This window comes from Brachionichthys hirsutus, chromosome 21 (genome assembly GCF_040956055.1).
Source record: "Brachionichthys hirsutus isolate HB-005 chromosome 21, CSIRO-AGI_Bhir_v1, whole genome shotgun sequence".
Classification (NCBI taxonomy): Eukaryota; Metazoa; Chordata; class Actinopteri; order Lophiiformes; family Brachionichthyidae; genus Brachionichthys; species Brachionichthys hirsutus.
This window is the reverse complement of record NC_090917.1, coordinates 492,524-503,197: the sequence shown is the minus strand read 5'-3', so window position 1 is coordinate 503,197 and position 10,674 is coordinate 492,524. Positions and strand designations below refer to the sequence as shown.

At 53.4% G+C, this 10,674-nt stretch overlaps 3 protein-coding genes across 3 annotated transcripts; 1 reads left to right on the top strand and 2 right to left on the bottom strand.

The window, feature by feature from the left end:
* Nucleotides 1–838: 838 nt before the first annotated feature.
* On the top strand, nt 839–1,923 carry LOC137909959 (C1q-related factor-like). Its single transcript, XM_068754390.1, has 2 exons — nt 839–1,529; nt 1,744–1,923. Exons 1-2 carry the CDS (start codon nt 882–884, stop codon nt 1,921–1,923), a joined length of 828 nt encoding a protein of 275 aa, XP_068610491.1. The 5' UTR covers nt 839–881.
* Nucleotides 1,924–4,242: 2,319 nt separating this feature from the next.
* Nucleotides 4,243–6,630, bottom strand: dcakd (dephospho-CoA kinase domain containing). Its single transcript, XM_068754647.1, has 5 exons — nt 6,343–6,630; nt 5,833–5,944; nt 5,339–5,542; nt 5,168–5,255; nt 4,243–4,974 (listed from the first exon to the last, which is right to left on the bottom strand). The coding sequence occupies exons 2-5, from the start codon at nt 5,942–5,944 to the stop codon at nt 4,689–4,691; spliced, it is 690 nt and encodes a 229-aa protein (XP_068610748.1). The 5' UTR covers nt 6,343–6,630; the 3' UTR covers nt 4,243–4,688.
* A 304-nt stretch (nt 6,631–6,934) lies between these two features.
* On the bottom strand, nt 6,935–9,371 carry pus3 (pseudouridylate synthase 3). The gene is made up of 6 exons (XM_068754700.1): nt 8,869–9,371; nt 8,513–8,790; nt 8,261–8,435; nt 8,066–8,175; nt 7,660–7,832; nt 6,935–7,566 (listed from the first exon to the last, which is right to left on the bottom strand). Exons 1-6 carry the CDS (start codon nt 9,346–9,348, stop codon nt 7,304–7,306), a joined length of 1,479 nt encoding a protein of 492 aa, XP_068610801.1. The 5' UTR covers nt 9,349–9,371; the 3' UTR covers nt 6,935–7,303.
* Nucleotides 9,372–10,674: the final 1,303 nt, after the last annotated feature.

The following is a 10,674-nucleotide window of genomic DNA, read 5'->3' as shown; positions in this document are numbered from 1 at the left end:
CGCAGGTGAAAGCATCACCTGATGCTGCAGTTCAGTTTCTGTATGATTCATGAATAAAGACATCCACATCACATTTATGGGTGTCTACCCCCCCCCTCCACCTGCCTCCCCCCGGCCGTGACGTTCCCTCCTCTCTCTCTCCATCACCTGCACTTGTTTCGGTCTGCCTGAAACGTTCTGGGTTTGAGATTCTTCCTGCTCCTCCTAGAATCCGTCCACCTCTTCGGAACGCTTTCATCTTCCACCGGACCGGATCCGGGCTGGACTCTCGCTCCTCCGCGCGAGTCGTGACCCGATCTGATGTTTCAGACGAGTCCTCCTCCGACTCACAACCCGACGTCTCAGCATTGATCCGTCTTCGTCCTTCAACGCGAGCGGGCTCCTCCCCGACCTCCTCCCCCGACCTCCTCCCCGACCTCCTCCCTGACCTCCTTCCCGACCTCCTCCCCGACCTCCTCCCCGACCTCCTTCCCGACCTCCTCCCCGACCTCCTCCCCGACCTCCTTCCCGACCTCCTTCCCGTCGCTCCCCTTCTTTATGTCCTCCTCAGCCCTGAGTCCTCCCTCTACTCCCTTTGCTTCTCTCTCTCTCTCTCTCTCTCTCCAGCTGTCTTATCCTCCCCCCTCCTCCTCTTCTCTCACTCTCTCTCCTCAGTCCGTCTCTCCCTTTGATCACTTCGGGTCCCTTCCTCCTCTTCCTTACTCCTCCTCTGCTCCATCACTCGTGCGCCGTCTCCTCCACGCCGTCTGCGTTTCGTAGGGAGACGAACTCCCCCCCTCACAGTCACCATTTCCACCCCGGAGAGTTCCACGGTGGCTGGACAGCCCCTCCCCCGGCTGAGCATCGGGCGGAAGACCCTGGTGGCGGCCGCCGTGGGGGTCATGCTGGTCCTGGTGCTGGTGGTGCTCATCCCCGTGCTGGTCAGCTCCGTCGGCACCGGTGGCGTGGAGGACAGCCCCACCCACTACGAGATGCTGGGCACCTGCCGCATGGTTTGTGACCCCTTCCCCAGCACGGGCCCGACGGGCACGGGCGTGCACGTGGGAACGGACCCGGCGATCACAGGCCTGCGGGTGGAGGACGACGGCGATCTGGGCGACCACAGCGTCGGCACGCCACCGCCTACGTACGGCGCTCACGGCTCTCAAGGCAAACCGGGACGTCCGGGAAAGGCCGGACCTCCAGGACCACCCGGAGAGCCAGGTCCGCCTGGACCCATGGGACCGCCAGGAGACACTGTGGACATTGTAAGGACAGGGATTCTGCGCTTGGGGGGCAAAGGGGCAGTCAGCACCACCACTTACAACACCACGCCCCGGGTGGCGTTTTACGCAGGACTACGAAACCCCCAGGAAGGCTACGACGTGCTGCGGTTCGACGACGTGGTCACGAATATCGGCGGCAACTACGAGGGAGCGACGGGCAAGTTCACCTGTAAGATCCCGGGCAGCTACGTCTTCATCTATAACGTGCTGATGAGGGGAGGCGACGGCACCAGCATGTGGGCCGACCTGATGAAGAACGGCCTGGTGGGTAGAACGCCAACGCCTTCAAATGTTTAGCTAGGCTCGATGAACAGAGGAGCGAACCGGGTCCGACCCGCAGCCGGGGGGCGACGGCGAGTTCAAAGCCGCCGCCGCCGCCGTGCGTTATCAGGTGTAAATGAGCAGGGGCTGTCAGAGATGTTTCAGGGGTCCGGGGGGGGGGCCGTTGGTAAGTTACCCTCTTGGCTTCCCGTTCCAGGTCCGGGCCAGCGCCATCGCCCAGGACCAGGACCAGAGCTACGACTACGCCGCTAACAGCGCCATCCTCCACCTGGACGCGGGCGACGAGGTTTTCATAAAGCTGGACGGGGGCAAAGCTCACGGGGGCAACAGCAACAAGTACAGCACCTTCTCGGGCTTCCTCCTCTACGCCGACTGAAGCCCGGCCGGGACGCAGGGGTCAAAGGTCGTGACCAGACGACCTCGCTCCTCGTCCATCGGCTCCGTTGCGTTCAGGGTGCGTAGGATTCTGCCTCACCGTGACGCCGGGGCGCGGCGACACGTCTGACAGCGCCGATCATTTTTGTCGACTGCAGCGTGTCGACGTGTCGTTTCGATGTTTCCTCGTGTCTGCGGGACGCGGCGTCCCGATGTCCTGTCATTGGTCGAGCGCCTCGTTGTGATGTCATATCCTGCTTCCTGTTGTGTATGAACTGTACGTTTGATATTGAAGTAACAAACCGTATCATGTGTCCATGAAAGATTCCGTACGTTTATGATGTGATGATTGATGTGTTCATGAGTAAATATTAAAGGAGCAGTTCACCCAAATATGAAACGTTACTCTGTTCATCATCTGCTGCTCCGCACGCCATCGCAGAAACGTTGTCTCCTAAACACCTAAAGTAGACGGGGACGGTTTGATAATGTAAATAAGGCGGCTGCAGACGCGCGTGTCCCCGTGTCCCCGTGTCCCCGTGTCCTGCCCGGCGTGTCCCCGGGTCCAGCCCTTTAGTCTGAACCGAGACGGGAGGATTCACAGCTCAGAGAGAGAAGCTCTGAAATGTCTGAGGTGACATTAAAGAGCCGTCGGTGTTGTTATTTTCAGCATCTCCACTTAACTGGGGGGGGGGGGGGGGGGCTAATTAGAGACAGAGGCTTAATGATGCCGCGTCTTCATTAACATTTCTTCCCACCTACTGACATCTTCCTGCAATTACACGGACAACGGGTTTATTTGAGCGACATGCTAGCACCGCTGCAGGATTAGCTGCTAGCATCACTTTCTGCTTAGCATTAGCTGCTAGCATGACTTTCTGTAGAGGTCGAGAGGTCGCCGTGCATGTGGAGAATCAAGGACACAGGAAGCCGCCTGTCCCAGCAGTCCTTGGGAGGACACACCAACATGCACGCCTGGTCTGGGGACCGCCCAGCACGCCGGTGACTCGTCCCCGTCCCCGTCCCCGTCCCCGTCCCCGTCCCCTCCCGGCCCTGACTGAGCCGGGGCTAACTCGCAGGGACAGCTTGAGTCATGAGGACGAGGACGAGGACGCTCCGCTGGCGTGCCGCCTGTCTCTTCACCTCACCGCCGTCTCCAGGATGCGGCCTGACAGGGGGCTTCTGAGCCCCCCCCCCCCCCCGTTGTCGCCGTGACACCAGATGCCAGAGGTCAAGAACGCGACGCTCCGGTTCCAGTTGCTCAGTTTGTTCTTCATCGGCCGACGGGTGTTCACTGCTGAAGAGTTTCCATGACAACCAGAGCAATCGGCGCCTGACCTCCAGACGGGTTAACCTCTCGAGTGCTGGAGGTCGTGTGATAAACTGAACTTCTGTTTTTGTAAATCTTACATGGAGGATTTACTAGATACAAATGGCATCCCAGTAAAGTGATGTCATCACAATGACATCATCACTGTGCGCCCGACGGTTTCTAAATCAGTCCCCTTCGCCTCCTGCTGAGCAGCAGGAAGCTGCAGCGTGTCGACGTGCTGACTGCGAGACGGCCCCCGTCCTCCTGCCGGCGTGGGGCCGAGCAGAAGAGGCGCCCCCGCTCCGTTAAAGTTCACGCTGTAGTCCCTTCATGTCCCTCTGGGACAGGATCAAACGGACTCCAGACAGAGGCTCCGCCCACAGAGACCTGGTCACCGTTCTGATCCCGGGGCCTTCACACCCGCCGCACCGATACAGTCGTCCTTCAGTGAGGAAGAGGAGGAAGGGCGGTCTGATCAGAACAGTTGGACTGTTGTGTTGTTTGTTTGTGTATAGCGCCCCCCCCGGAACTACCCCCCCCCGGACCCTGTCACTTTACATTAAATCTGCAGCGGCTTGACAGAAACGCGGAGCCGACCAATGGGGGCTTCAGACGGGGGCGGTGGGACCTCGGTGCCAGGACGACGTCACCGCGCCCACCTGGGGGCTCGGCTCCGCCTGACATCCAGAGGAAGGAGGCGTGGCTTACGCTCAGCCCCGGCCCCCCCCCGGCATCGCTGCAGAATTTTTTCTGATGCAACAAAAAAATAAAACAGATGATAATATTAAATATGAGTTATTATAAGAAAAAATATATTAAAATCGTAAAAATACGCTATAAGATAAAATCAGATTCTAACCAATCAAATTGAAAATTAAAATTAAATACTATAAAATACTGAAATCAAATAAATGTTAACAATAATGAAATAATCTATATAAATATCACTATTTATATTGGACCGGACCGAGGAGAACCACACATGACGCCGTTCAGTTAAAACCATCCATCATTTATATTCAACTTGGGCAGCCAGTGTTACAAACGTCTGAGTTACAGGTGAGTGCATTTACAGGTGAAGAAAATACAGCGATAAATATAAAGTCTCGTTAAAAACGATTGTCAGACACGTCTGAGCATCGCGTCCAGGTGCAAAACTCCTTCAGGTCTGATGGAGGCGTGGCCGTTACTCCTCCGGGTCTGATGGAGGCGTGGCCTTCACTCCTTCACGCCTACATTCTGGTTTAAATATTTACATCCTATAAAAATCTAATCTGGATACATTCAGACGGCGTAACAAAATAAAATCTCTACTTTTGTGCAGTTTTACTGATGTTAGTGATGAGAGGACAGTTTCTGAAGCCACGCCCCCACCCTTCACGCATTGGTCAGTGCAGGTTAGCGTTCACAGCACACAGATCACGTGACCCCGCCGAGCCCCGGTCGCTCCTCTGTTAGGACAGCAGGATCTTGGTGGCGTACATCAGGATCCCGCCCAGTCCGGCGGTGGCGACCACGGCGACGACCCTCACCGGGAGGAAGTCCATGGAGTCCTCCAGCTTGGCGTGCAGCCGCAGGACCTGCCGGTGGGTCTCCTCGCGGCTGCCCGAGTTCTCGACGACGTGATTGGCCAGGCCGCGCTTCTCGTTGAGCGGCATCTGCGCAGAGAGCCGCTGCTCCGCCTGCTCCTGGGTCAGGCTGTCCCTCTGCATGAGGCGGGACAGCTGAGTGGCGGGGTCGCTGGGGGGGGGGCAGACGGATGTTATTCACATGCGCTATCGGGGCACATCGTTAAATTCAGTGGGGGTGAGTCAGACTGTTTAAAACCAGGCCCCACCCCCTTCTGGCGTTAAGGAGAATACCGCCACGTTCTTCTACTGGATCAAAGCCCAGCGCCGTAATCCGACACCTTAAAGGTACGCCGGGGTCTTACCAGTAAACCAACACGGTGTGATTGAGGAACTGGGTGAGGCGTCTGGTTTCAAAGAGGAGGGGCACATCAAGGACCACGTAGCGGTACCCTGGCGAGGAGGAAGAGGAGGGAAGTTGAAACGGAATTCACCTGCGCTGTTAGGAGCGGACCAACCCCCCCCCCCCCCCTCACCTCTGACGAAGTAGAACAGAATCTCTTTGAGCATCTCCCTTTGGATCTCCGGGTGGGTGATGGAGTTCAGCAGCCTCCTCTTCTCCTCGTCGACGAAGATGAGCTGGCCCAGCTTCTTCCGGTCGATCTCCCCGTTCTCCAGCAGGATGTCGGGCCCGAAGCGGGCGACGATGCGGGAGTAGGCCCGGGACCGCGGCTCCACGACTGTTCCAGAGAAGGCGTAAAAAGTTTCTATTCCAGAAGAAAGAACGCGGACGCGCCGACCTCCGGAGCCACTTTTAATCATCTGTGACCTTGTTATCTCCTCTACCCCCCCTCCCCCCCCCCTGCAGCCACACATCATGATTCACCCTCCCGCTACAAGCGTCTGTTTTAATGAGCGTCCCGTAGGCCTCTGCGCTTCATCATTACAGCAGGAATAAGACGTCAGTTCCCGCCGGCTTCACCTGGACGGCAGCTATGACTCCGTAAACCTGCCGGGGGGGGTCACCCACCTTTCCTGGCTACGACATCAGCGTCAATGATGGGACAGCCGAGCTCCTGCAGCATTGAAGACACCGTGCTTTTCCCCGAGGAGATGCCTCCAGTCAGCCCCACCAGGAACATCTGTGGGAGACGATGATACCGTCTAAGGATAATTCTGAATTTACTTACACATAAAACAGCATAAACTTCGTTTGATCTCCCAGCAAGCTGCAAGAAATTAAAGTTCTAGTTTCTAATTTAAGGTCGTCCAGTACTTACAATACAGTGTTTCGTTTCAACAAAGTACATGCGACGATAGAAACGTATAAAGTAATGTCATTAAACAAGCGTAATCTCAAACCAGTCCAAATCAGATGTTGCGGTTTTAAGAACGCGCTCCCTGCTGTCGGTGTGCCGAACTGCAGCCAGTGGTGACCTACTTGATTTATTACAAGTTCAGGAAAATCAAGATGTTCAATTACTGACCGACAAAATCAACACAGACGCGACAGAAACACGCAACGTGCGGGATTATTTACCTCGTGAACGGTTCACGCTCCTCGAATCACCGGACCAGACGGTGGGAATCCGTGCGGGGCCACGGCAGCGGAGCTGGGGCAGTAAACAACCCGGGGTGCTAACAGGCTAACGCTTGTTGAGCGGCGGGGCTGCTGTCCTGAACAACCCGGGGTGCTAACAGGCTAATGTTAGCAGAGCCACCACAAATATACATTCACACGAAGCCGCCGACATTTCCACTTAAAACTGCTAAATGTTCAGTCTGAATAAAATGTTAAAACCGTGTAGCTTCATATCGCTGTCTGTGACCGGCCTGTACTCATCGAGCTGCTAACAACCTAGCTTCTGAACTAGAACGGCACCACCTCAAAATTCCGACGAAACACCTTCCTGCCGAACTTTAGTTCCGCCTTGCTGAGTTTCCATTCCGATGGAACGCAGTTATTCAACTTGTCGGGACTCCTATAATAATAATAATAATAAAATAAATGAACGTATTTTAATATATTAAATGTATAATTAAATTTACTTAATAAAAAAAATACGAAATAGCTCCAAAGTGTAATTTAGCCATATAAAACATATTCTCTGATAACTTTATGGTATGTTTTTTTTTAAACTGTTTATTGGATTTTTATATACAAAAACAAAACAGACTTAAGCCAGCAACCACACACCCCAAAAGATAATGTAAATTATATATATTTACCATTTTTAACAAGAGACACTTTTTTTCAAAGATTTCCGTGTCCTCGGAGATCCGCTGCTCTTCCTCTCGTAACATATGTAGTAAATCTTTAAAGAGCAACGCTCGCTGCCATCGCCACAGTTTCATCAGCAGAACATACAAAGACGTTTCCATGATATTAAACAGACTGTTGCTCAAAGAGCAAAATTCATTCTTTGGTCTCTTCATGGTAAAGATGTTTTCACACAAACAGGTAAACAACGAAACGGTAGTAACTCGACGTTGACTCGTTCTCAGTCTAACGTTTTATCTGGACTTTGCTCCGACGGAATCTCTGCAGAAACAGGACCGGAGGAATCCTGGGATTGTTTGGACCTCTTCCCTCTGTGGACCATTCCTCCCCCGTTCTCCCCTTCCTCCCACTCCAGCCGCCCCCTTTTGACAAAATGGTTTATTCTGGACTCCAAGCTCTCGCAGCACGGGCGCTCCAACAAGGGTCGGTAGTTCCTCTGCCTGGTTCCCTCCACTAAACAGCAGTGGCTGGAGGTCACTCCACCTGTGGGAGGAGCTAAAGCGAGTCAACATGCAACAAGAATATTGCAGCTTTTATTCTGATCCCTGCAGAGAGACTTTTAAAACGGTCAGTCACCTTTGACCTCCAGACCCTGCATCATCCCCTGGAGGATGTGGGTCCTGACGGCGCTCTGGGTCCAGTGCTGCTGCAGCACAGACAGGACGTGGTTCACCTCCTCGTCCTCCTGCTTCCAGTTCAAGCCCTCCAAGTGGCAGCCGTGAAGCACCAGAGGGTAGTCGACGGCCATGCTGCGGGGAGCAGCGACGCCACGGTTCACTTTACAACAGTCACCCAACCAACAGACCCGTTCAGCGGCGCACATCGGGTGTATTCAGGACGATTTTCAAACTAAAATATGACGAATACACAAGACAGAATGAGATCTTTACTTTCCACAAAACTGGCCGCACGCTGAACTTCCATCATCAGACATTCAGGACGAAACGGGTCCGTTCAAACGAGGCGGCCAGCAGGGACGCACCTGTACTGGGGCTTCCTGGGGTTCCTCTCAACATCCAGGAGGTGAGCGATTATCTCCGGAGCTTCCAGTTTCTGTCCGATGAGGAGGAGCAGCGCCATCATGCATCGCACCTGCAGCACAACACAAGAGGAAGAGGAGCTCTACAAGCAGAAACGCTCACGACGGCTCAACTCCACGGCTCCCGCCTCTTGGTACCTGGTGGTAAAGAAAAGCCAGTCCTTTGACCTCGAATATAAAGAGGTCAGCGCTGGAGGTGTGCTGAGGCTGCACAGGCCGGACGGACGCCGACAAGATGGTCCTCTCAAACCGCACGACTCCGTTGCCAACGTCCATCTTGCACAGGTTCCGGAAGTCGTGAGTTCCCTCGTACCTGCCAGGGGTGAAAGAGACCCTCGAGTCAGAGCTGGGGCCTTCAAGCAACGACGTCAGCGCCTCATCTTCACACACCTCTTAGCGGCCTCTGCCATCAGCGCCACGTCCAAGGATCCTCGGGGGAAGTAGTAGCGGTAGGTACGAGACCGGCAGTCGAAGCGGGCGCTGAAGCCCTCCGCTACTGGGGCCCAGTCAAAGATCCTGATGTCCGGGGGGAGGACTCTGTTCAGCATCTTCACGTATGGAAGCTCACGGCCGTCGGCTTTATTCCCGCTGCCTGCGTCGGCGTTCTCAGGGACTGTGACGCCCAGTCCTCCACTAAACTGCGTGGAGCGCAGGTCGATGGTTATGACCTGCAAAAGGAGAAGCGGGGGCTCCCTCAGGATGGAGGCGAGCAGGTGGGACGGGGCTCTAGATCTCAGTGAACTCACCTGAGAGAAGGCACTGACTCCTTTATCGGTGCGACCGCACCGGTGGTAGTTGGAGCTCTGCCGGTCCCGGATGAGCCGCGTCTTCAGCAGAGCTTCAAACAGCCTGGCCTCCACCGTGTTGTCCGTGTTCTCCTGCACCGCGAACCCCTGGTAGTTCCACCCCAGGTAAGCCAGCCGCAGGGCCGCATGGCGCCGAGGGTGCGCGGACAGCTCGAACGTGCGCTCTCTGCCCGCTCTCTTACCCCTTTTGCCGCTGGTCCCATTAGGGCTGCCCCCTGTCTGAGGAGATAAATGCGGGCCCAGCTCCAGCTGAGCCCTGAGCCTCTCCAGCTCGGTCTCCAGCTCCTTTATCCGCCGCATCACCGCCTCCGACATGACGCCAGACCAGAGACCAGCAGGACAGCCGAACGCTTCAAACGGAAGTCTTTGTGAGCCGAAGACGCGTAGTTTAAATTTAAATGTTACTTTAGACAACAACATGAACCCAGCGCCGCTAACTAGCTAACATCTTGTAGCAGCTAACAGCTAACCTTGGCTACTGTGTTGTCTTATAAAGCGGAACTTGAGACAGTTTATGTATTTACAATAAAAATGACGCACTAACTCCTCACTACCGGCTCCTGCCTCGGTATTAACGTTAAATTGGTGTTTTTAGTCTGTTTTCTGGCTCGCCGGGGCTCACGTTTCCACTGTTGTTTTTTCTTCTTCTTTTTTGGTGTTTAACGGCGGCTGGCCGCCTTCAAGTCGAGGCACGACCGCCACCTACTGACCCGGGGTGTGAACAAACCCTCGACCTTAGTATTTTAATAAAAATAAAAGGAAGGGGAACAAAAACGGGTTTATCCTTCATACTATACCAACTATACACAAATACAAATACAACATAGAGTAACAGCTTTATCAACAATTATTTTAATCCGTCATGGTTGTAAGGTGGGCGTCTTCCAATGTTATTATTATTATAACAAATATTCCAATGTCAGGAAAAAGAGCACAGATAGAAAAGAAATAGCATAAAAAGAAATATAAAATATGCACAGAAGAAAATGATTCATGTGATGTGGTAAAATCATCCGTGCGTCAACCCTTTTTAATTTTATGTCCAAACACAAGCAGAGCCCAACTCATGCTCCAGAATTTTATAATATGAAGGTATAAAGGTTAGAAGTTACTGGCAGCACCCGAAATCAAAGACGGGTCAGAAAAGGTTTTTCTCTGCCTGTAAAATCTAATTAATCCTGCGTTTCACCTCCTGAGGGAAGCAGCACAAGATAAACTTTATTATCAGTTCTGCAAAATGTCTGTATTACCATAGTCGACACGAACATTTTCTCAAGAGCATATAATTGACTTCATGAAATAAATTACTTGCAGTTTGTAGAGGAATGATTTTTGTGTATTCTAAAGGTTATACATTTTTGTTTGATTAAATTATTTAGAGGTAATCATGAAAGTTAGCCTGTTGGGCTAATGCTAAAACAGGAGGTTAAAGGTTAAATACAAAGCTCCCAGAGCAAAATCAGCTCATGCTGTCAAATCGGGTCAGAGAGGAGCTTGAAGATGCAGCTTCTGTCACATCTCTGTCTCCAGCTGGAGACTCAGTCAGAACTCGTCCCAAAATCTCTTCTATATGCAGCCTGAATCCAGGCGGGACTCCAGGACCCGGAGGAGGAGGCCTGAGGGACGCATCAGGACGGTTCTGGTTGCTGCCGAGACGCTTCCTCTGGTCTTCACTTCTCCCTCTATTCAGGAATTGTGGGAACGCCGCATCTCTTTGAAGGACTTCTTGGAAATGGAATTGAAACG

Excerpts from the sequence above, each read along its gene's own strand:
- dcakd (XM_068754647.1), bottom strand. The coding sequence starts at position 5,944 with ATGTTCCTGGTGGGGCTGACTGGAGGCATCTCCTCGGGGAAAAGCACG. Across the intron at positions 5,543-5,832 it reads TGATGTCGTAGCCAGGAAAG|TCGTGGAGCCGCGGTCCCGG; the intron begins GTGGGTGACCCC and ends TCTCTGGAACAG. Across the intron at positions 5,256-5,338 it reads TCTGTTCTACTTCGTCAGAG|GGTACCGCTACGTGGTCCTT; the intron begins GTGAGGGGGGGG and ends CCTCCTCGCCAG.
- pus3 (XM_068754700.1), bottom strand. The coding sequence starts at position 9,348 with ATGTTGTTGTCTAAAGTAACATTTAAATTTAAACTACGCGTCTTCGGC. Across the intron at positions 8,791-8,868 it reads GAGTCAGTGCCTTCTCTCAG|GTCATAACCATCGACCTGCG; the intron begins GTGAGTTCACTG and ends CTCCTTTTGCAG. Across the intron at positions 7,833-8,065 it reads CCCAGGAAGCCCCAGTACAG|CATGGCCGTCGACTACCCTC; the intron begins GTGCGTCCCTGC and ends TGCTCCCCGCAG.
- LOC137909959 (XM_068754390.1), top strand. The coding sequence starts at position 882 with ATGCTGGTCCTGGTGCTGGTGGTGCTCATCCCCGTGCTGGTCAGCTCC. Across the intron at positions 1,530-1,743 it reads ACCTGATGAAGAACGGCCTG|GTCCGGGCCAGCGCCATCGC; the intron begins GTGGGTAGAACG and ends TTCCCGTTCCAG.